This window comes from Dysidea avara, chromosome 5, assembly GCF_963678975.1.
Source record: "Dysidea avara chromosome 5, odDysAvar1.4, whole genome shotgun sequence".
Lineage (NCBI taxonomy): Eukaryota > Metazoa > Porifera > Demospongiae > Dictyoceratida > Dysideidae > Dysidea > Dysidea avara.
The window spans coordinates 29,733,003-29,759,406 of NC_089276.1; the positions used below are offsets into that span (position 1 = coordinate 29,733,003).

At 36.9% G+C, this 26,404-nt stretch overlaps 1 protein-coding gene and 1 long non-coding RNA gene across 3 annotated transcripts in view; both read right to left on the reverse strand.

The window, feature by feature from the left end:
* Positions 1-1,354: 1,354 nt before the first annotated feature.
* Positions 1,355-2,143, reverse strand: LOC136256690 (uncharacterized). The gene is made up of 2 exons (XR_010701602.1): positions 1,872-2,143; positions 1,355-1,562 (listed from the first exon to the last, which is right to left on the reverse strand). It is a non-coding gene; the product is annotated as an uncharacterized lncRNA (long non-coding RNA).
* A 1,809-nt stretch (positions 2,144-3,952) lies between these two features.
* LOC136256688 (uncharacterized) overlaps positions 3,953-26,404 on the reverse strand; it is a 35,062-nt gene continuing 12,610 nt past the window's right edge. For both annotated transcript variants that reach the window (XM_066049671.1, XM_066049670.1), the window contains 8 exons: positions 25,183-25,299; positions 25,031-25,124; positions 23,619-23,822; positions 18,671-18,772; positions 15,236-15,400; positions 11,099-11,779; positions 9,269-9,379; positions 3,953-4,302 (listed from right to left, as the gene is read on the reverse strand). In XM_066049671.1, the coding sequence (XP_065905743.1) occupies positions 4,126-4,302; positions 9,269-9,379; positions 11,099-11,779; positions 15,236-15,400; positions 18,671-18,772; positions 23,619-23,822; positions 25,031-25,124; positions 25,183-25,299 (1,651 nt within the window). In that variant the 3' untranslated portion in view covers positions 3,953-4,125. The remainder of the gene's footprint in view (positions 4,303-9,268; positions 9,380-11,098; positions 11,780-15,235; positions 15,401-18,670; positions 18,773-23,618; positions 23,823-25,030; positions 25,125-25,182; positions 25,300-26,404) is intronic.

The following is a 26,404-nucleotide window of genomic DNA, read 5'->3' on the forward strand; positions in this document are numbered from 1 at the left end:
ATAATAATATTATTATTGCTAGATAAAGTTTGAAAGAATTTTCATTTTCAAAGACAGTAGTTGGAATTTGCTTAATACAGTAGTTTTAAAATAACAATTGGAAAGAACGAATTCACGCTGATCACCAAGAGCAATTTTTTTGCACCAGACAGACTTGCACCAACAAGTTAAAATTGATATACACACATTCTTGAAAATTAGTATCCACTGTAAATGCTGTGAACATTTACTTTTCAGTGACAGGATTATTGTATATCAGACATATTCAAATAATCCAAAGATTGCCATTGTCGACAAATTGATTCTTATCCAAAAATAAACAAAGGGCATTTGGCACATCTAGCCAAGACATTTTTAATGACTGGCTCACAGGTAACTGCTTTAAGTATAAAGTTGGATTAAGGATCAAAAAAGTAAAAAAAAACAATTGAATAGCTAAACAGTGGTGAAACAAGAGATTGCCTATATACTGCAGATGTACTAGTGGACATTTAATCTGCAGTATATAGGCATGCAACCTCTCTTGTTTCACTACTGTTTAGCTATTCCCTTGTTTCTTTACTTTTTTGATCCTTAATCTAACTTTCTACCTATTTTTTTGTAACATAATTATGACTGGTGGACACGTACATATGTTGCATCAAAAGGAGGACAGGCACCTGACAAGCCATAGGTCTGGACGCATGCCCCAACTATCAGTTATGTAGCTAAAAGGGAGGTAGCCATGATGCTTCATTTTCATCTACAGTATACTTTGCTCATTACACAACATTGCAAACAAAAACAGCATGAGAAGCGTCCCAACAATCAGTCATATGGCTTTATGGAAAATGCAGCCACAGGGAAGCCGTATCACGATATAATATAGCATGAATTGACACCTTGCATTATCAGTGAAGAGAACTGAATAGGGACCCGCCGATTATGCTGGCATAATTGGTAGAATATTTGTGTAATAGTATGAATTCTTGCTTATCAAAGTAGCCATCACAGAAAGATCGATATAGTCTAATAGAACAGTCAGTAACTCTAATAGAACAATCATATAACTGACTGTTCTATTAGAGTATATCGATCTTTCTGTAATATGCATTTTGACAAGTTTGTGCTCCAGCCGCTTATTATTTATCCATAAACTGGAAATTATTAGCAGAGCATGAGAACTGAGGCATAAATAATTGGGCATAATAGGTAAATTTTTGAGCAGTGCAGCATAGCATAATCGGCGGCTCCCTAGAACTGAAACACAAAGGAGGACAAAGGCAAGTCCATAATGCATGTATCAGGGGCGTAGCCAGCCAATATTTGATGGTTGGGCATAACATCAACTTAACTACACACACAAGAAACACGCTCACTTTCATGTGAGACTTTATCAAAGAAAAATATGAAAAGTGTATGCACACAAGGCCTACAGCTACCTATGCTATAGTGTAAACAAATGTTGCTTGCATGCATGAGAACATTTTACTAGCTGTAGCTATGCTATTCTATTACTTGTAGGGTATGCATCCACTGACGATCGTCGTAGCTGAGTATCACTTGACATCAAACTGCTGAACCTACAAGAACCAACAACGTAAATAGTTCATCACATATTTACTACAATCAACTGGCAGTATAGCTTACAGACCAACCACCACAGCGACATGCAATGCTTTTCAAGTAAACGCCACATAGCCCCAAATGAAGGCCGGGGGCGCTAATTTATGAACTATAATGAGTCCATAGATAATCACAAATATCAGCACGCCAGGAAAGCTTCGTCCCAGACTTATAGCAGCCAATGTACATTTTGCATGTATCCGGTGTAAACCACAACTTGGTTAATCAGTACAAATTGTGCACGTGACACTTTATAATGACTTGACCTTTTCTCCATTTCCAGCTCCATTTGCATCTGCTATTATTGTTATATAGAAGAAGAGTACGTTTTCCCGTTTTCTTTCATCAGCAGTAAAAAAGTTAGGCTATGGTGTTTTCCTTATCAAAAAATACGCTTGACAAGCCGGTCCACTGAAACGAAATCTTTTCCTGCCAACACCATCCGCACTGAATCCTACTGACGATTATCACTAACTGTAACTTAGAGGTACAGTACCACGCTTCGACTCCATTTTAAATTTCGAATTTAAACCGCGCCAAGGAGCGTGGCACGTGCGTCTACATGAGTGTAATTATAGGGACTTTCCAAGGGATTTTCTGCGAAATGGATCACGTGATACACCATCTATCTCGACCCTTTTTCGAAGTCGAAGGTTCAACAAATGAGGTACACGTTTACGCTTTACAGTATTAAAGTAGGGTGTTTTGTGTGCTGCTGTGAATCCTCGCGTGAATCTTAAGCTACTTGTGATGGTTGGGCAAAAGTTTGTGATGGTTGGGCAAGAAACTGTGATGGTTGGGCAAATGCCCGCCCATGCCCACCCTTGGCTACGCCACTGGCATGTATATATTGTATGTTGCCAAAATCAAGCCTGTATGTCAAGTTATGCATGCTTGGCCGCGAGGAGCATCATTCAGTAAGTCAGCATAAAATTTTGCTGAAATAGAAAATTTTTAAATGCTGTAGAACCGCACTTGTTGGAAGAATTTGAAATTTTGGGGCTTGGCTGTGTCTAACCAATGCTGCCAAGCTGTCATGAAGGGAAATTGAGACTGGTTTTGGGGTGATAATTTTGAACTGGAAAAGCTCAATTCTGCATGATCCCTAATATACTGTATGATGCATTGAAAATGACAACAGTGACACTGCTGATGATTGTTATGTATATGTACGTACATGCATAACCATGATGTCTTTATATGTAACTATACCCTACTTCTCAATGTTAATAATTCACTTATTCACTTTGTTTTATGCAATAACTATCTGCCAAATAAATTGCTTTTAGGTTTCTTAGCACTTTAGAGGCCATTAAGTAATGGATTCTATATAGGTGTGAGAACATAATAGAAATGGTGTTTGTATATGACGAAATTTGCACCATATAGACTGCTATTTTCAAACTGCTAGCTGATTGACTACCATGCAGGCATCTGTATACAGTAAATGCAAGCATTGATTTTCGCTGATCTCCATGCATTCTCCAAGCTTTATGTAGGTCCATAAATTTTGAATAAAGTTATCTTTGACATAATTATATAGTTAACCTGACTATGTCAATGCATACCATGCACCAACTGACAAAAGTGCCAGTCAGGGTGAAATCATAGTTGCCAATTGCTATTATTGACGAAATTACCTTTTATAGGGGAGAATATTTTATGTAAATTCCAATCATTTTTTCAAACCTAGAATTAGCTAATCTCCTGAAACATAAGCACACTAGCTAGGACTTTCACAAATGGGACTGCTACATTAGAAATGTGGACTCAAAAGTTGATTGCTTTATCCGAGTAAGTGACTGCTCTATTAGAGTAACTCAATCTTTTGTGCTGTTTTTAGGCTTGAACTGTTTCTGTGGAAGCTAAACTAATACTTTACACCAGTTATACATATATCTCATCCAATTAATCTGGAATATTCCTCAATTCTTTTTGCTAAAATTTATTCCTGAGTTATTACAGCATAATGGATGCTCTTCTATTCTGTTTGTTAAAACTTTTTAATTTTTCATGATCAACTATGTCACCTCTAGTGAATAGAGATGTAAAATTGTCACCAGAGAATTTGTTGAGTTCATTAATGAACTTTTATGTCAAATTAAAATTGATATATCAGGAATTTCTTACTTTATTGGCTGCCATTTTGAAATTTAAAAATGCTGACCTTGCAGGAATCTGTGCAAATGTAAACAATGATTTTCAGATTCTCCATGCTCTAAGCATTCTGAAAATATATAGGTTTGCTAATCCCCATAAAATTTGAACAAAAGTACATAGTGAACCTGACTATAGTGACATTTGTTATTGTGACGACATTTTAATGCTATTTGTAAATACCTGTACGTATGTAAAAAAACAAATCTTTAACACACTAAGGCAATGTACACTGCAAATAAAGTTACCAATACAGCAGACTAATATACATGCACACAAATGTGTGCCCTAATACTTATATATTATGCACACATTATACACAATAAAACACAAGTGTTTGTTCTGACAATGGTCTAAGGATGATCATGTCCTTGGTAATCCTGTAAGAACATCAGCAAGCTTAACTACAACATCTTGGAATGTTGGTCTGTCCTTTGGTGGATAACGCCAGCACTGTCGCATGATCTCATGATAAACCTCCTTAGGAGCTCTCTCGGGAGATTTCAGCCTGTGACCTTGCTTCAGGTATTCTAAGATATCCTACAAGTATAGAACACTATTTTCAATGATTACATTACAGTGATCACACTATGCATGTAGTAGCACACAATAGTAATAGCTGTGTTATTATCGAAAAATTTGAACATGTTAGTGTTTATATTACGTACCTCAAACTACAGAATTAGTATACATAGTCATAATTGCTGCAGCACAATTCTATCCACTGATGGGCAAACATTATGTTGCAAATGTAGGAGAAAATTAGGATTTTATAACTAATTATTAACTAAATATACTGAAAACGAGCAGTGCAATAAGTTCCCAAGGATTTCACTATGCTATACAGCACTTATACACTCCTTAGTTCTTATCCTCCTATAGAGAATATAGTAGTGCTGCAGAGGATGTGATAGTGATGGTTAGCTAACTAACTTGCCAATAATACAATATTAATGAGCATTATGGATGCTGTACAATCTGAGAACCATCCATCCTGGAGCTCTTTTCTAATGTAGTAGAACTTAAGGATTCGGCGGCATCGACTCTTGGTGTTACTATGGCAGGGCATTTTACAACGTTCTTGGAAAATGACCGTGAAGATGTTGGCTTCTTTTTGGGGGTCTCACCGATGATATCAGCAGAAACATCCAGGAGGCTGCTATCCATATCGTCATTAATGCTTGTCGTGTTAAACAAATAGGGATGCTGTACAATCTGAGAACCATCCATCCTGGAGCTCTTTCTAGTGTACATAATTATTACATATCCATAGAGTTCTTTATACCATTATGATACTTTCTTGTATACTGTGTGTATGTGCTAGATGACCTAATATATGTGACAGAATTTATACAAGCTCACCACTGCTATAAGCATTCTGTGCAAAATTATGTTAAGGAGCGTATAAGTGCTGCAGAACATTAACATTAGTAAGGCAGTTTTTGTTGCTTTCGCTATTAGTAATGAGAGCTTCTGAAGGCTCTTAGCTAGCAAGACTCATTAAATCCAACCATAGTGTGTGTAAAACCAGCAATATGTCAGTCCAGTAGCCCAGTCCAATGTTCCAGTCCAGTAATCTAGTCCACTGAATACATAGCAACAGCCTTTTTTGTAATATACCTAATTCATCCTTCTATAACACTGCATCATAGGAAAGGTACCAGATGTGTGAAGCTATTCTACAACTAACTGTGCACTCTATGCTAATTATTAGTAAGCAAAGTAGTCATTTCAAGGCCTATACACACAGAGAACTTGATTAATGCTTACTTTGATTGTTGAGAGCATGGCGTGAAAATATAAACAACTTCTATTTTTTTCTTATGTGATGGACAATAATTTGCATACATACTCCCATGAATTGACACCTTTCTCTTTAGGTGAAAAGAAAAGGGACACAAAGGAGGACAACATCATGAATGGATTTTACTAACTCTGGTACAAAAAATGCAATTGTTGGACCACAGTGACTTGAGGAAATCAATCTAAAATAATTGTATGAATAACAGTCATATGTACCACTTTCACACCTCAGATCACTGGAAACCAGTGCACATATACTTTAGTGTGGGTGTTCAAAGGCACCGCTTGTGGTTTAATTTGCATATTACCTGGGTAATATCATGGGAACACAGTTTGTTCATCACTTTACTGCCCAACCAGTTCAAAGATACAATACGCTTTAACTCATTATATTAATTGGAGAAAGTTCAGCTAGTTACAAGTACATGTTCCCTTGTAGAGAGTTCAGCTAAGTTGCAAGTAACCCTGAGGAAAGTTCAGCTACATTACAAGTCACCCTGTAGAGAAGTTACAAATCACCCTGTAGAGAATTCAGCTACAATGTATGTTACAAGTTCCCATGTAGAGAGTTCAGCTAAGTTACAAGTGTTACAAGTCACCCTGTAGAGAGTTCACCTACATTACAAGTCACCTTATAGAGAGTTTAGCTATGTTACAAGTCTTTCTGTAGACAGCTCAACTTTGTTACAAGTTTCTTTGTGGAGACTTCACCTACATAACTAGTAATCCTGTGGATCATTTAGCTGTTTAGCAAGCCACACTAGTGCATTCAGTTACACCAGTTACTATTAGAACGTCGTTCATTTCTATAATTGTTATACTTTAAATTTATTTATACTTATAAAAAACAATAATAAAATAAATATAGCAATAGACAGAAATCTTCACTGTTCCTCTAAAGAAAAAAATACAATTAAAAAGAAAGTCTCAAAGCAGGCCATAGGCTGGCTTTGAGGCTTGAAATAACAAAAAGAAGTGATATCTTAACCAAAACAGCCAAGCTGTAAAAAAACTGTGAGGTACCTCAAAAAAGGAAGGGTGAAAAAAGTTGCAGATTAAAGGTGGCAGCCAAGAAGTAGCTGCAATAATCTAATGCCAATCAAAACTGTATACAGTGCATTATTGATTGGTATTAATATCATTGCAGCCATTCCTTAACTGCCACCTTTGATTTTGCAACATTTCTCCCTGCCTTTTTTGAGGACCACACACGTTGTACAGCTTGGATACTTTGGTTTAGATCATAATTATCACTGGTGACTGGAATCCCTTCTGCTGTTGACAGTGCTGGTCTCTTTAATATAGCTAGCCCTCAAGTATTTGGAGACTGCAGGTAGGTTTTGTTCATCAATAGATCTAGAGGACCGAAACATATCCCAAAACTCCTGCCAATGCTGAATATTGCTACATATTATATCTTCTGCTTCCCACTCAAAGTCTTTCACCTCCTTGACCTTTCCGTCACCTTTTAAATCTTTCAGCAAATTCACTCAATAGTGATTACTTCTCTCCATAAGGGAAACAATTATTTCTTAGTTCTTCAATCGTTTCAAAAGTTAATAAGACCAGCAAAAGGATGATTGCAACAATATAGAGAATGACTTCTGCCATCTTTCCTCTCCAGTCAAAGAAAATATGATGATTGATCATGGAGGATCCTTGCCCTGCTCACTGTGCCAAAGCTCAATGTTGTGTAGGATGATCGCCAATCTGCAGCTGCTACTCGAGTCATTATATTAATCTCATTGACTAATTTAATAAGTACACTTGCAGCATTATACACATTAGTGTATGATGTAATTGCTAGTTAATAATAATAAATCATGTAATTATAAATTAAAGTCTATACGTACAGTACTGCTCAAATACAACTTCACACATGCATGGTGCAACTACGCGTGGTACTAAACACGATATGTGTGTAGTACATATGCGAGTGTAAAAATGCACAGTTACTATACTACAACTCGTGTGTGCACTCATGTATGCAAGTTTGCAACACATGTGTAAACGCGTCTATACAGGTGCAGGCCATCAAGCTGTATATAGCAGTAGTGGATTGTCAATGACCAATGTGCATTCAGTATTATACTATAAGTGTACTTACTGTAGCTAAACCATTTTGTAAATTTGCTGCAGGGTAATCAACAGGCATGATCTGGCATCTAGCTGGAGCCATGTATCTAATGATCCAGATCTAGAGAAGTGATTTATGGAAACAGCACCTGTACTTTTAATTCAACATACTGCATTCGAACGTTACACAAAATCCAGTTACTAAAAGCCTTGTCAGCAAGCAGTCGTCCTGGTAGTCAAGTGACATGCTGATTTATTTATTATAACACATGAAATTATTTGAAATATGGTGTACGTAGACTCTATTCAGTTTATATTTGGATATCCTAATCCTGGCCTATGGTTCTTTAAAGTGAGTTGGCAGCTGCCACTGAAACTGAGAAAATCCTGTGGTGATCCATGACACCGCTTTCAACTGTTAAAGCTGTTCTGTACATTGTAATGACTGTGACATGTGCCCCACCCATGGTACAATTAATTGAGTAGTGGCTATGAATGGCATCCGAGTGATCTAAAGTGAAAGAACACAGCATATGTGATGATGAGCAACTGGGAAGCTAACTCATGGAATACCGTATAGAGGGAAACTTTGGTGGGGGGTAAACTTTGGCGAATAGCAAGCTAAATCGCATTCGGCAAAATAAACTTTGGCGAATTCAAGCTCAATCCATAGCTATAAAGATGCTAATCTCAGGTGCTATGAGCAATTGGCGGGTTAAACTTTGGCGAATTTGTAGCGAATCGCCAAATTCGCCAAAGTTTTCCCCCGCCAAAGTTTCCCTCTATACGGTAATTTTCTATATAGCTACTGTATGTAGACTCTATTCAGTTCCTAATCTTGGTCGATGGCTTCTTATGGTAAGTTGGTAACTGCCACTGGAACTGATAAAATCCTGTGGCAAATTACACAAATCCATGGCACCGCATTCCAGTGTTACTTCGCATTGGCTGCAACACTGACAAGCCCCACCCATGGTGCAATCTATTCAGTGGTAGCTAGAGCTGGCACCCACAGGTATCACTAGTCGTGATCTACAGTGAAAGAATGCAGCATATGTGAATTATCAGCAACTGGGAAAATTATAATGCGTATTACACACTGGAAGCATCATCCCTGCAGTCATGCTGCTGTGTGCTGCCTTCACGCATGTAGCAGTGCTATCTTCACACATGCATCACGTGTACCCAAGACAAACTGCGTGTGCGTGTTGAGTTCATGCATCTGGCAATACACGCATAACGTGTGCACTGTGAAGTTATATATTTGAGCGGTACTGTAGCTTGTTTGAATTGTTCATTGCATAACTGCAGGATCCTCCATATTGCAACCACTCCACAACAGCTACAAACTCTAGAGACTACAATGTTTATATTGAGCATTCACCAAATTAAAATTCTTATGCTCAATGAAAATTGTTAATAGACAATGGTAATGATCTGGCTATTTGCAGTACATATAGACACTTACATGCTTCATAGGCCACACAACAATACATGTACATCATCATGTGCCTTTACTACTGAACACATACATCTATTTACACTTAATTCTTACATACTACAATTACAATGTGTACACAGATACACCTGTGTACATATACAGTATGTAGAAAAGTGCATACTGTACTTTGTCACTGATTCCAACGTAGGGCACACTTCCATTAGAGAAGATCTCAAACAACAATATTCCATAGCTCCACACATCACTAGCAGTTGTGTAGACTCCAAGTTCAAACATCTGATGGTAAACACAACATAACAACACACTGTAGTTGCATACAGCCTAAATAAACTACAGGTATATACGTACACACACAAGTACGCAGAAAAATTATGATAAATTTACAATGTACAGAAAAATAACATATCAACAGGTTAAAAAATTGTTAGCCACACATTATCATGAACCACAATAGTGGGATCATAATAAAGACCACACGTGTCTTTGTGAAAAAAAATCTAATAAAACAAGTGTAAGTAAAAATTGGAAAATTTAAATTTCTGAGTAGGGATTGTAAAGGCAATGAAACAAGGGAGGTCATCTACACATATAGCTACACTAGTGGACATTTAATTCCTACTTCAGCCTGTCAATAATATAGACATGACTGAAGTAGGGATTAAATGTCCACTAGTATAGCTACAGGTGTCCCTTGTTCCATTGCTTTCATTTCTATGATCTCTACTCAAATGTAACTTTTACCAAATTAATCTTACTGTATGTTTCACGGATGTGGTGGATCAACATTTTGGCAAACTTAAAGCATGTAAATCATGTGATCTCTTAAAAGAGTGTTAATGGGGCTAAACTCCTTCTGAAATAAGTAAGGGAGCTCCATTTCCCTCCTATTTGCTGCTACACCTATTACTCAATATTCAAGAGTCTATACAGCCTTATTTCTACATCTATAAAGATCAAGATATTCAAATAAAACAGTCACATGTATGTAGTTATATATACTCTAACTGAATGTGCATGCCAACTATCAATTACTGAAGTACCAAGTGGCCATTCCACTTTGTTTTCAGCTACATTGAACCAAATATACCGCGTTAAAATATGTACAAACAATAGTATGAGAAACACCTCTGCAATTAATCCAGCCACACTACAAAAGTTGACTGAATGCATGCCACGACTGTCAAATGTCTCTTAAAACCAACCTTGAGTATAAAGTTTGAGTAATGCTGAAGGTCAAAACTAATAGTATGGTAGCGTAGCTATCCACTGATGGTGTTAGTTTGAATTTGCCTGATGTGAGGTTTGGATTGGTTTTGTAAAATCTGGTCACATGTTTACAGCATTTGAAATGAAGAACAGTAAGAGAAACCCCTCTGCAATCAGTTCAATCACACTACAGAAATTAAGCACTGAAGCCATGATGTGTCACCACGAATCAACAACAACACCATTCTAGAGAAAAAATAAGACAAAAAGAGGACAAAGCTAAGTCCACAATGCACACACTGTAGTTGCTGTGGTCGGCAAAAAGGGATATCTCAGGTTGAAGCAATATCAAACAGTGAAGAAATCAAGTCCATAGTCTTAACTGTAGTTGGGGTATGCCTGGGTGAAGGTAGACAGTTAGTTAATAGTTGAAAATCCAGTTGACCTGGTTTGGAATCACCCTGAAAATTTTGTTGGCTTGGCTATGCTTACTTACTTAATACTGCCAAACTGTCATGAAAGAACTGGTTTTGGGGTGATATTTTGGGCAAGAAAGCCCAAAAGCTCTATGGTCCCTACTTGACATCTCTGAACACGTACATTTTGCAGAAGTCAGTGCTGCTTCAAACTGTAAGAATTCTGTGACAGATTTTGCGACTTTCTGGATCAGGCTGATCCCGAGTTGGCAATTCGTCTTTACCTGCATTGATTTTTTGTGCATGCTGTGTTTTTTCTAAATAATAATATAATCTTACAGTAGTTAATAACAATACTTAACACTAAAATTACCTCTGGGGCAATCCATTTTGTAGCAAACTGTTCTGCTGTATCAGCTTGGGAATACATTCTTTTTTCTGCCATCTTACACATGCTGAAGTCTGAAATTTTCAACACTTCATTATTGTTCCCAACCAGACAACTCTTGGCAGTCAAGTTTCGATGAAGGCAATTTTGAGAAGCTAGGTATTCCATTCCCTGGGCAGCATCAAGGGAGAACTTGGTTAACTGGTACTGTGTTTGATATACACCATTTTTACGCAAGAAGACTAGAAAATCTCCACCAGACATCAGTTCCAGTACAACATGTGTTGGGTCTCCATCAACACACAGACTAAGTAGTTTGACTATGTTGTGATGGTTAAATTTCTCAAGTAGTTTAGCCTCACAAAGAAACTGCTGCTTTTCAGTATGACATACTTTCACTGCAACTTGCATTCCAGAATCTTTTAGAATAGCAGAATACACGTAGCATCTACTTCCCTTGTGGAATGGCTCCCTATCAAGTAAAAGGTCTTTATGTTGTAGAAAATATTGATTATTATCAATTTGCTCGCAGACAGCTCTTTTGAGAATAAATTTGGTTTGTGACTGATCACTGACAGGACTTGGAGTTTCTGTATAGTGCTTAATAAGATCACTGATGCTGGGAAAAACTGGTCCACAAAGAGAAAATCCATGGCCTTGTCTCTTCTGTATACATAAAAATTAATTATAAAAGGGATAATATTATTACGTATAGTAGCATAAAGACTATATGTACCGTCAGCAGCAAGCTGATTGTACCGTCAGCAGCAAGCTGATTGTACCGTCAGCAGCAAGCTGATTGTACCTTCAGCAGCAAGCTGATTGTACCTTCAGCAGCAAGCTGATTGTACCGTCAGCAGCAAGCTGATTGTACCGTCAGCAGCAAGCTGATTGTACCTTCAGCAGCAAGCTGATTGTACCTTCAGCAGCAAGCTGATTGTACCTTCAGCAGCAAGCTGATTGTACCTTCAGCAGCAAGCTGATTGTATATAACTAATCACAATTATGCTACGCTAACTATGTAATCAACAAATTAATAATTTAATGATTACAATTTTTGAGGTGTATGCTAAGATGGTAAATTACTACTGGATAATGGATGATTGCAATGATCTTACACCTAATTTGTTAAGTAAATGCACGACAATTAGACACCTGGTAACTAATTTCATTATTAGTTGTAATAAGGTATGCTTTCTTCAAATGACTTTAATAGCAACATTCCATAGTTTTTGAAAGTAGCGTAACTCACAACATAATAATTAGTACTTTTTTAAATTGTTAATTTAAAAATGAAGTAGGAATCTATGCAATAAAAAGTAGTGAAACAAGAGGTGAATGATTGTATTACAACATAGCTCAGTGGGAAAGTCTCTACTTTGGCATTGAGCAAAATTAATAATAATTGTTATAGCTAATGTGCCAAAGTAGGGACTTTCCCACTGAGCTATGCTGTAATACCATCATTCACCTCTTGTTTCACTACTTTTTATTGCATAGATCCCTATTTCATTTTAACAAATTTTCTTAAAAATACTAGTTTCTTTAGTTTTTGTTGTAGCACAGCTAGCCACAATATAACTTGTGACTATTCTATTAGAATATCATACATGATTGTTGTATTAGAGTATATCTCAAGTCATCCAAGAGGTGCATGCAGCTAGCTAGACCAATAAGGGGTGAGGTCATCGTTTTTACTGTTACGTATACAGCTAGATTGTTAAGAGGTATGGTCTCTGTACTCTATTGCTATTAGTCTACCTAGACATTTAATTGATGGGCGTGGTCACAAACTTATCGCGAACAGGATCCCAACTGCGAACTTGTAGATATCTAGCTAGTAATAGTAGCACTGGGACTGAAGTGCTTCTGAAATCCACTCTGAAATAATTCTCTGGTGTCTATATATGTTGCTGAAAGAAAGTGTTGATATGGAAAATTAATACCTTGATGTGGTTTCGTTGGATGAAGAAGACAAGCAGCCTATTTGAAAGATAAAAAAAAAGACAAGGTGCAGAGGACCTATACTTGTTGGAACCCCAAAGGAACATCCACTGGTGAGTTTGTTATTGTGGCGTAAAATGGTGGCCATGTGCTGCTTCGTGTGACCTCTAGCCTTGTGACTGGTCACTGAGGCAGAAAGGCAGTGAGACTAAAATTTGAGTTTTTGGAAATTTAAAAAAAATTCTATATCTGGCTACCTGTAAGTGTTTTGTTGTATTTAATGCTATTTTTATAGTATATGGACTAGTACTATTCTGTAAAGGTAATTTTCATCGCATAAAATGTCTCTAGGATGATTTTTGAAGGCAGAATTTTGGGCAATGCACAAAATTTTCAGGGCAATCTCTATACTACTGTACCATTTGATAAATAACATGTTCTATAATTTAGAACCAAAAACTATTATAACGTGTTACTTGGTAAATGTATATGGGTAATTGGAAAAGGCAGATATGGGCAGATGCTGAACATTTTCAAAATACACTTGCACAACAGTTAATTTTCACACCTATCATTGTTCTGTACTGTAGAGTTGCTTCCAGGTACAGACATGATCTTTACATAGTGCTTATCAGCTAAGTGCATGTGCGGAGGATTGGCTAGCATGCTACAAGTATCGTAGATTGTACATATACTCTAGAAATCTAATGCAGTTACGTATGAAAATTGTAGAGGTCCACTAGTCTTCTCTATCAGGCCAGATCCAGGAACTCATAGTTTTCAGTACAAGACATACACACTTATACCTACAGTACTAAGGGCCTGGCCTGTAAGGGTAATATTGGAAATGCCAGCTGGATCTCTGCGAGTATGCATTAAATTTCTAGGACGTGTGTGCAACAGTATTACTCTGTAGTGTGCTAGCCTATCCTCTGCACATGTGCTTATAAATGGATAAGTGCTGCTCAAAAACGATCTTTGTGTCTGGAAGTAATGACTACTGTACAGAACAGTAATAAGATAACTGTTGTATAAATGTAAAAGTGCATTTTGAAAATGTCCGTGTCCGTGTCCACGTCCATGTCTGACCATATCCACCTTTTCCAATTAACCTTAACTTAATATATATACAGTGTACCTTCCTTATCCAGACCTCTATTATCCAGGCACCTCCATTGTCCAACAACCTATTAGTCTATTGACTATACAATGAAGTTTAGGCTAGATGAATTTAAAGTAAGGCGTACGAAATCTGATTGTCGAGCTGCTAGACTGAAACTTGCTTAGCTATCAGAATATTTGTTAGTAGCTAGGTGACATAATAGACTACATAGTATGCTCATTGTGCAGCAGGCGAGTGGCCTACGAATGCAGTCAGCTTCAAACACTTTTTCAAAGGCGCATGTAATTTCTAATGGTTTAAACCATGACAGTGGATTGATCATGCAAGACTACTTGCAGAGGGACCTAGTACAAATATAGAATATTGTGTAGTGGCTAAAATTCCAAGAAGAGCTGAATCCCTGTGGGTCCCCTGGTCCCAGAGCCTTGGTCCCTGGGTCCACTGTTTTTACCTATACCCCTGTTGGGTGGCTTGTTTAATCTACTAATAATAAATACCACTTGGTTGCTAGGTGACAATACATTTTACCATCCCAGGGAAGTGACAATGACTGTTCTGTAGTGATTTTCCCCTCTGCCCATTTAACACAATAACAAGTTTAAGATCATTTCTAAGATATGGACAGTACTACATACCAGACTGCCTAGATAAGAGAGGTTTCCACTGTAAAGTGCTACATTGCCCATGCATTCACAACTGCAATGACAATATAGCAGACTGCTACTTATACACATGCTAAATTGAATTTCAGCAAGCTAGAATTAATTTTAGTTCTGGGCCCTTTAAGCATTTGAAGTTCCTTATAATGCTTTTGAAGTTCCTTATAATGCTTTTGAACACTGCTCCAGGAATTTCCCTGTTTTGACAGCGCTATTTAAGTGCAGATCTAATGAACTAATTCAACAAGTGGTGACTTTTCTATAGTTTCCCTAAACAGACCCTGTGGCGGCAAGCTTTGGAATTATCATCAGTGATAGTATTCAGATATGTCAACAATTTAGTGATTGTATGCACCTATATATGTACTATAGCTTACTAACACGAGTATTCCTTACATTGCTGATAATAAAATGTTTGGCTTCTCCCTCACACATGGCAGTCAATACATAACAACGTTGGTTGTCTGAATATCGAACTAAGTAGTCTCCATCTTCTGATAACAGTTCAACAGCATCATCACGAGATATCTCTCCATGGTACCAAGGTTCTTCCACTGGATTCTAAAATTCACATATCCTTAAATTAGCAAAATCACAATAGTGTAAAAAGAAGTTTTGTACATGGAACAAATGAGTGGGGGAAACAAAGTGATAAACCACAAAGACTCATTAACTACTGTATTGCACTGAATACATATAAATCATACATACATATGTACACAGAACAGCTCAAACATAAGATAATGCTTACAGTAGTCCAATCAAATTACTTTTGGACACAAGTAAACAACTTTCAGGTACATGCAGGCAAGTATGCTAAGGTGTTTCATTTAAAACATAAAATGGACTATACCAGAATGCTTTTCATATGAATTAAGGTTGAACAGCTTTGTTCGTAATGCAACACATTTGTGTTACATAATCAATCACAATTTATTTGCTTCATGAAAACTGAGTGAATGGGATGGGATTGGTAAATTAAAAATTCAAGTGCTTTGTATCAAGACACATACGTACTTAGTAGTGTGTCATGTGGTCAAGAAAGTTAGGACACCAAATCAGCAGTTACATATATAAACTGTAACAAGAATGGAGGTTAGTTTCGTGCACACATATAGCTAGTTGCATGGTCTCCTATCCAAATTGAACTATCTTTTGCAGTGCATGGAGTTTCCTGTCAGGTGGGGCACACATGAAATTTGAGAGTTTTTTCATTAACTCTTCAGCTAAATGTATGCAATATAGATATGTACAATCATAACTTCTTTCTTCAAAAAGTGTAATTGTGCCTGCAGAGAAGAAAAGTAAACAAGCTCCAAAGCTGGCTGCAGTCAGGATTTGGGGTATATTATTCATACCAATTATATGGTCAAACTGTTACGGCCAGAGTTGAGGGTAACTAGGAACTTCAGTAACTTAGTTACGTAATTAGTTACTATAAAAGTAACTAGTAATGTCCGTAAAGTAACTATATTAGTTACAATAGAAACTAGTTACAATAGTTGCATACGTAGTTACCATGCTTTATAAAGCCAAAAAGCAATTTTTGCACCACCAAATAGTTTGACACATTATGTGTACTCCATGACTTATGCTGTGCAATGGACATAATTTAGTTGAAAATTGGCTCAAATTTACTTGTAAGTAACTAATATCTGGGAAAGTGCATAGTTCTAGTAAGGCATACCTGAGTGGAATAGTCATACACAAACAAACTGTGAAAAGTAACTAGTAACTATCTAACAAGTTACTTTCACAAAGGTAGCTATGACTAAGTTACATGGGATAAGAGTAACGAGTAACTAGTTACTTTTTTGAAATAACTATCCCAATTCTGAGTATGGCCTTACAAAAACCAAAGATGGCAACAAAGAATTAGCTGCAATGATGTTAATGCTAATCATGCAGTGTTTTTAAGACATGATGATGTTTTCATTTCTAAGCTTGTTGATCACTGCAGCCATTTGTTGGTTGCCACACTTTGATTTTGCAACTATTTAGATTTTTTGAAAGCTGCACCTCTTTCACAGCTTAGCTGTTTGGTCTGGATTGTACACATCATGCATATGTACAAATTTGAGTGCTTTAGCATCAGACTGGAGAAGTTGAGGGGATAGGTAGATGTCCATATCTCCATAGATCGTAATCACATGTGATTGCAAATTCATTACAAAAATATGTGATCATATCAGCAAACAACCGTCTAGTTCACACAACTTCCAAATTTCTTTATTTTCTCAGCACTATCTGCATTGTTCAAGGAATGGTTCACCAAAGTTTCAATCGATTATGGTGAGTAATTTTGGAATTACAGTGCAGAAAAGCAAGGAAATTAATATGTACAGTGACTATACAAAAATACACTACAGGCGCTTACATTCGCAGCCATAACTTCTGCTTGGATTAGTCTACAGAGTTGTGATTTTGACTTATAATGTTGACTTATAATGTTCACCATGGATTGGCAGATCGACCAAGGTTTAGTTTTCGCCCTAGCGCATAGGCGTATGAAGGAAGTTTTATTGAAGGAATGCCAATGATTTTGTTTATGTCTGCCGTATCATAAACAAATGCACGTGACACAAACCATTGGGGCTACAGAAATTAAACAAAGGTTTCAAACTAATTGATTTGAGTCTTCCTTCTTTGAGCAATGGCTTGATTAAAACTTGCATAAACTTTTCTTTGTAATATGTGTAATTTCACCACTTTTTAAAAATTTCATTTTTTCTCAAAACGCATGCTTGTGTAAACAAGACAGGTTTTGCTGAGATGGTCACATATTTCAAAACTATACCCCCCCAATCACCATTAACTCTGCAGTACAGTTATACAAGGAATGTCAACCCCACTCAGACAGCATTAGTGATCACATGCACGACATTACAAATCACTAAAACTAACCAAACTAATTCTACCAGTTTGTTCTATGACTATAATGAACATGTACTGATAGTCTGATCCCCAAAAACTGAAGCAGTTTGGGCACTCGAGATGAATGCTCCAAGCAAGACAACCAGGCAGTAGAATGTAATACTTAAAGCACCACCCATGCTTGTGTGTGCTAAAAACACAGCACTTAGGGGGTGTCTTGAGGCAAATACATTAACACTCGGCTTAGCCTCATGCCGTATAAGCCTCTCGACAACACCCTTGCTTTTTTCCCCATAAAAACATGTGGCAATGCTTTAACTAGTACATTTGTACTGTATACAGTACTAGGGATGATGAAGGTTTGCACATTCTCACAAAAATATTGATTTGAATCCAAAGCAAGGTTTAGCAAATGAAAAATAAACAAACAAACAAAAAACAAATAGCCTTCAAAAGCATTGATTAAGCAGTTTCAAGTCAAACAGGTAATGATCTACTTCAAACTGCACAAGCCACTGTATACTAGAGTGTTTACTACATACTTGAACGACAAGAAACATGAGTAAATTGAACTCATCCTGTTGCCAATCAAATTAGTCGCTTTGGTATTAAAACTCATCATGTTGGCATAAGAATTCATCATGTCTTCAAGAAACAACCGTTTTTCACGAGATGAATTATTTTTGTTATCATGAATTCTAATGAATTCTATTGCCAAGGTGACAAATTCAATTGCCAACAGGACGAATTCAATTGTTTAAACCTGTAGAACAGATGAAATACGTAACTTTGGGCAAACTTAAATGAATTCAATGTTAATATATGCATGAACAGTGAGAGTACATTAAATTCATTTCTACATAATTGTTTTGTATAACACAATCACAAATTAAGTTTTGAAATTCTTTGTGTTCATAATCACAGACCATATTAAGAGAATTTAATTATAATACTTACATTAACCCTTGGGAATGATGATTGATTGCCATAACTCTGCTGTTTATTCCTAAAATTTGACCAAATTTCTGTAAATTTGCGTCTGTTTGGCTTTAAATCACCCTACAAAAGGAAATATATACCAGTAATGTACACAATGACATGCATACATATCATATACAAGCACAGCTGTGTTGTAAAAGTAAGTAGGATGTGTCAATATAAAGTACAAGTGGTCATATTTAATAGTTGCATATACCATGGCTGCAAGGGATTTTGTTGATATACGTATATCCATATACATCTGAAGAACGAGAGTCATGGGCATGAGCGCTAAGGGTGTAAATATCAGCAAAACCTGACACAATTGTGATATAAGTGATACTGTATCACTCTAGGCACACTCACCTGATAGGTCAAGGAACTACAGAGCACTCATCCTGTACCTTTTATACATTAGTATCTGATGATCAATAGTTTAATAGCGTGGGCCAGGGGTGGTTATTAAACGTAAATAGCATTTGTATTTCCACGTATTTTGTAATTTGCTAATTAGCACTTTTCACTTATCAAGAAACGCATCTTGAACAAATTGCTTTATAGCATAAACAGTGCCCAATAGGAGGAGACTGAGTGTGGCCCCGACTAGACATTGGGTGACCTGCAGTTCGAATCCTGGGGTTGGAGGGATTTTTTTTCCTTACTTTGGCCCCTTTTCTGTTACACCTTTTCAGCTATAAGCCACTAAGTCTAAGTCCTTGCAATTAGGTTAGGTAATCCTAAGGCTGCAGCACATGTTGCTGTCAGATCTTCAGTGCTGGTCACTGTAAAGTGCTAATAATTACATAACCAAGTAATAATAATAATAAGAACGTGACGTCATAAATAATTAATTAATTAATTAATGTCCAGACGAAACTGCGTAGTGCACACAAGAACACTCACCGGAATTGAGTTAGACGAAACCCGAACGTCAAATTGAAGTGAGCGTTTTTTCTCCGGTGCCTTCATTAAGCAGGACACTTTTCTAAATAGTGCCTTTCTTCTAACAAACATTGAACTCCTTAACAACAACTTTACAGCGCAATTCACTCAAAATCCACGTTCAACCCGCAAAACAAGTTGTACACACTGCGCGTTAAACAGGTCGCCAAACACGTAAAACCTGTCTGAATACATAGCAACCAGCCGTATGCGCGCCATTAAAATATTTTTGTTTATTAAGTTAAAACTGAAAACGTTGTCTTCCTGCCTTGAACTGCATTACTTACACTTACAGGTGTTTGAAGGTTAGTCCTAACTAGTTTGTTTACCGCATGGAATGCCATGGTTGGAATAAATTTCTGTCGAAGTACTAGTCTGAATAAAGTGTGTTACTGGTGTTACCAGGCACTGTACTGCTTTCTTCGGATGGGCTAAATGTTTCACAGTTGTACAATTACAGAAGTTATTTTTATGTTATTTTACAATAAAATAACTAGTTGTTTCCTGTTACTTGTCGTACATTTTTTTGTTGTAGTGCGAAGAAACAAGCAGGGTAATGATAGACATAACGCAATGGAGAAGAGCGATAGGTACTCATCACCTCCGGTGGAGGCGTAATTCTAATTACGGGTTAACAACTTTAGGTGAGTACCATGTAGACAAATTAATGTTCTTCATTACGGTATCGGTTAAGGTATTCATTACTATGCATGTTTTTATTACTATGCTACTGCTGCTACAAGCAGGTGATGTTGAAAGTAACCCAGGCCCAAACTTTTTAAGGACTTGTCCAAATTGTGATGAAAAAGTGCCGGCAAGAAAAATGTTGTGTAAATGTGGATACGTGCTTAACAAAAAAATAGGTAGGCCTACTGGCACCAGTGCAGAAGCGGGCTTTAGGGTAACCACTGGTCGTGCTGTAGGTACCACTGCAGAAGCAGGGTATAAGGTTTCTAATGGCCGTACTGTAGGTACCACTGCAGAAGCAGGATATAAGGTTTCTAATGGCCATAGTATAGGTACCTCTGCAGAAGCAGGATTTAAGGTTTCTAATGGCCGTAGTATAGGTACCACTGCAGAAGCAGGGTACAAGGTTTCTAGTGGCCGTAGTGTAGGTACCACTGCAGAAGCAGGATATAAGGTTTCTAATGGCCGTAGTAGAGGTACCACTGAAGAAGCAGGTTTTCATGTTTCATGTGGTAGACCTGTGGTATATAAATCAAATACAAGTGACAAACTAATCACCACAGATGTGAACTGCGTGTCGCTTGGTGATGAGCTCCTAGCTTTAGGAAACAAGAGGATTGCACAACAAGTTCGCTTTGACTCTAAGCCATTAGCAATTGGGATGTGTTACTGTTGCGGCAGTATACTTTGGTCCAGAGTAGATAATAGTCATACCAACCTAGTAGACATCAAGTTAACAGAGGGACAAATACCAGCAGTAGCATACCAGAAGGCAATGTTATCTGCTGGTAAAGGTTTACTAGAGTACCGTCATAAAAGTGGTAAAATGTATGCATGTGCTGTATGCAAAACATTAAAATGCCCTTCAGAATTTGAATTTCATGTTGGAAAATATGAAGGCATAGATATAGAAGAATGGGATATGAGATTTCCTGAAGTCATATTGAATTAAAAAAATCCAGTAGGGCATTGTCAGATAGCGTTATAGCGTTACATGCCTTCATGTAGGGCATGCCTTCATTAACATGCCTTCATTGCATGCCTTCATTACATGCCTTCATGTAAATACATGTAACGTACATGTGCATTCCCCCTATACCTTCAAATTGTTTTACACGTTAACAAATTTACTTGGTTATGTGTGACCCGGACCGGGTCACACATAACCAAGTAAATTTGTTAACGTTTCATAAAGTATATTTATGATAACTCATATCATAAAGTATATAATCATAAAGTAAAAACATGCATAGTAATGAATACCTTAACCGATACCGTAATGAAGAACATTAATTTGTCTACATGGTACTCACCTAAAGTTGTTAACCCGTAATTAGAATTACGCCTCCACATACCTAATATTTACTAGAGTACCGTCATAAAAGTGGTAAAATGTATGCATGTGCTGTATGCAAAACATTAAAATGCCCTTCAGAATTTGAATTTCATGTTGGAAAATATGAAGGCATAGATATAGAAGAATGGGATATGAGATTTCCTGAAGTCATATTGAATTTAAAAAATCCAGTAGAGCATTGTCAGATAGTGTTATAGCGTTACATGCCTTCATGTAGGGCATGCCTTCATTAACATGCCTTCATTACATGCCTTCATTGCATGCCTTCATTACATGCCTTCATGTAAATACATGTAGCGTACATGTGCATTCCCCCTATACCTTCAAATTGTTTTACACGTTAACAAATTTACTTGGTTATGTGTGACCCGGTCCTAGTAATAATAATAATAATAATAATAATACTATAGACTTCTATAGTTGTACTTATGAAAATTCTCTGGAGTCTACTCTTTGTTTTTGTTTGTGTATGAGAGGAAAGCATCCCTATCAACTCAAAGGGATATGTAATTCCTGTAAAGCCTGGACTGTTATTTTTGGTTGTTACAACAACCGTACAGTTTATTAGGAAAGCTGTTCACACCATATTCAGTAACTAGTTTTATCTGCATTTTGAATTGGCATGAATTATGCCTCAGAGTAAAGCTCACCTGCCTGTAAATTTAATATATTAGGGTCAACAGAGTGCTCACACTGGCTGCATTTAACACAAAGTTTGTTTGCCACACAAGCACAGGTGTAGAAACAAACACATTTTTTTAGAAAATTATCTCATGAAACCAGGTGTACGATCAGGGCTGCTGTCTGTGAGCACATGCCAGGTTTAATGCTTATAGAAGCAAGTATTAAAACTGATAAGAAATGTTGTTAGGATTAGTCTGGTAGGTGCATCACACCAATTGACATGACAATAAGAAGCTACATGGTTGTATGTGAAAACGAGTAAATGTTTATCAGTGAGAACCATTGCTGTTTCCAGAGAGCTGTCTGCCACATTGCATCAACACTGATGTAAAAATGCTCATTTCATATTTGTTCCCAGGAGAAATTGTATTACTGTACATTGTATCAGCAATTGTAAGGGGGCCCAAGTCATCCTTGTTTCATATACTGTAGGAATGGTCTTCATTAGCATTTTAGAAGGAATATGATATGTGCATATACTATCACATCATTACTCACTATTTTGTAGTTATTTTCATGCGCATGTATGTACACGCTTCTGGTAGCAACACCTTATAAAATGATTAATAAAGTAGCTACAATTTTACTGCCAGTCATTCTTGTTTTACCTCAGTTATAGCTCTGCCTACAGGTAACTCAAATCTGTTGATTTACAAATAAAGTTTTTCTCTATTGCTGTGTGTATATGCTGGCTTTGTATTATATGTGCATTTCGCAGGATATCTCATTGTTATATCATGTACTTGGTGACCTGGTCTGGCCTTTTCCACTATTAGTGAAGTGTGGGTGTTAATGACTATAGTCATCAACACCCACACTACAGTCATTACCCCTCCTCTGGGAGATACTGTAAATCACCACTTCCCATGAAGGACTGGTAATGCATCAGTATGGCAAAGAGTCTTTTGATAGTTTTTGAACTTTAATACAACATGTAAGGTGCATATATACACACGCACCCAATTAACAAACTTTACTTCACATAATTATGTGACTGGGTCTGAGAAAAGGGGTCTTATAGCTTTTCCAATTGCGTGTGCTTGGAAACCTATGATTTGACTTGTGAATAAGGCAGCAGCTTGAACTTGGTCACAGTATGTTTCTAGCCTAGTACTATTGCTGAGTGGTAATAGGTTAAATGTAAGAGGAGCTGTGATTAGTTAAACTTGGAAGTTTGAAAAGGCTATAAGACCCCCTTTTTACAGATCTGGTCACGTATACAGACTATGTACCATGAACAAATGTATGAATGCTTACTTCATCAAGGAGTTGAACAGGAGCTTGTACAGATAGACTAAGTGCATTAATATCACGAGGAAGATTTTGAGGTGAGATTGGCCAGGGAAGCTCAATAGGCCTTTTAGGAGGAGAGACAATAATGTAGTATGCATACTTCAGCATAGTTGCAATCTCAGGAAATGCAGAATTCAAAGAATGCTCTTGATAGTACCCAACCAGCTCCTGTAAAGTATAGCACATTAATTAACTGAAAAATTGCTAAAATTATATGCAGTACTATATTTACTGCACTATGTGTATTAAAAAAAAAAAAAAAAAACTTTGCTACATGTATTGTAAATAAGCAATTAAATTACACATGAGAATTTGTTGTGTAGTCCTAGAAGCAAGTAGGGATCATTCCATGACAAAACAAGGAATTCAAGGTCTTACACTGTAGCTCAGTTTTTGACAAAATTTGGTATGATTGTAGTACCTCTACTTCTTACCAAGAGTTAATTAATTTTAGCCCTATACACTGTGTAGTTATAACCATGATATTTCATAACAAAATTTAGTAACTACGTACTATTCTACTAGGGATCTGGAGTCAGAAACTTAACACTAAAACTCTGTTGCATGATGAGTACATCAGCTGGGAACACCTCAAAAGGTTACTTATTAAACAAGCGTCCAAGCCTGGTTTCAAAACTACTTTAAAAGTTTTGCTTAAAACACACTGGGAACAACCATCTGAAACACCAACCGTAGATGTAGAAAATGTGTTTGTGGATATGTGAAACAGGCTTTAAGTATACTGCTTGTGGATGCTAGACCAGAACGAGACCCAATCATGGGAGTAGCTTGATGACTCATACAATTCCTTCTAATATTTTGCTAACTTGTTGGCTCACACATCTACAAACTCTAATTTCTCTAGTTTGTGCTGGTGTTGTTGGCTTGCTTACATGTAGCACTGATTGCATAGTACAGTAGCTATTAAGGCTTCAGAGAAAGACTTAAAAGCATTCTTGGCTGTCATCTTTCTTTAAGGCATGATGCAACTCCAGGAAATATTCTATCGTATCCATGCTGTCTCCACAGCTAATTTGCTCCTGACATAAATAAAAAGTCTACTCAAATGAAACGTGCTAATCATTCATTACACTCGTGCAGAAACATGACGGTTGTATTTTCACATTATCGTAACAAGGATTATCAAGTAGTTGTTAAGTGTGTATCATTTGCACTTCATTAATACTAGTCTAGCATCTTGCAGTAACCATCACTGTCTCCAATCTGAGGCTGCCTCAGATTAAAATGGCTGTCAGATTTTCACCAGAACTTTCCCCTCAACCAAACACAAAGGGAAATAAAGCAGTCTGGACACTCAGGGTAAAGTTTAAGTGAGTACTCACATGTAAATCAAATCAGGTATTTAATCCACTTACATAGATAGTAGAAAACATTTTTTGTTTGGCTACATAGAAATTATGTGTCTTTGGATCAATAAAGATTGTGAGATGATGAGGCTTTTTCTTCCATCTATAAAAGATATATAAATATAATTATATATGTCCACTTGTCAACTATGTAATCATACCTTACGCAAATTTCGTATTGTCCTTTATTTTCATTGTCTTCTCTCACTAAAAAAACCCCATCATAAAGGTCCTTAACCAAGTTTTCTGCTTTATTGCATGGCAAACAGCCAACATACCTACATAAGTTTTACACATATTAAATATTAGTACCACTTTCTATAAAGCTATGTAAGTACGTACACTACACAAATCTTCAATGACACAAGATATATCTATATATGTTACAGTTATACCACGGGCATGGGTGCACATATATGCATAGCACGAGTGCCTGAGGTATAACTAATACGTATGTGCCACATGCACCTCCTACATGTGTGGGAAAATACTAGCATGCTTTATGAGTGCATTTGTATTGTGCCATGTGAATTTCAATAGTGGATAATGAAAACTACATAAGAATAACGACAAGGCGTTGCTGTATGGAGGATTCAAACGTACACAAACGTAATAATGCAAGCACACAAAAAGCTTTATTGTGGGCTTATACAGTGAAAAAATAAGCCCAGAACATCTAAATACAAGATGTTTTAAGCAATCTCAAGAAGTATGACTATATTACAGTAGAGAGAAATGGTAAAGGACATCAAAGAAATCTGATAATTTCTAGTAATTCATGAGCAAACATGATGTATGCACACTTAACTGTGTATACCATTTTGACACCTTTGTTCAGAGAAAACACCATAGGGTTATCTTTTACATATTTACCTGCCCACAGGGAAATATCAAAATACTGATCACCCTGTGGTTAGGACAATATCACTTGACCATAGAGGAGGAGGTTGGACACACACACGTGAACGCATACATTTTGTATTGAATGTTTAACCAAGCGTTCATGAAAGTTTTCACAAATACCATTTGAGAGTGCACTTCAAGTTTAGTTTATTCAGCCGGTCAACCCCATTCGACTCCACTATACTCCAGGCACGTAAATCGTTCTTAAAATCTATGGGGATCACGTGTGTAAGTGTTTGCTGGGTAGAATCCATGTGCAATACTATAGGAACGCCTTGTATTTAAGCATAGTAATAGTCGAAGAAAGCAATGTGCATGCTAACAAAGCCTCTCAGGGTATTGAAAAAGGAGAGCGGATGCCGCTAGCTGGGCCTCACAGAGAATTGAAAAGAGAATTAGAAACTCGCACACCTGCCTTGCAATAAGAATTTGCTGTTCATCTTAAGAAGCACAAGGTAACGTGGTGTGGATATTGCTAAA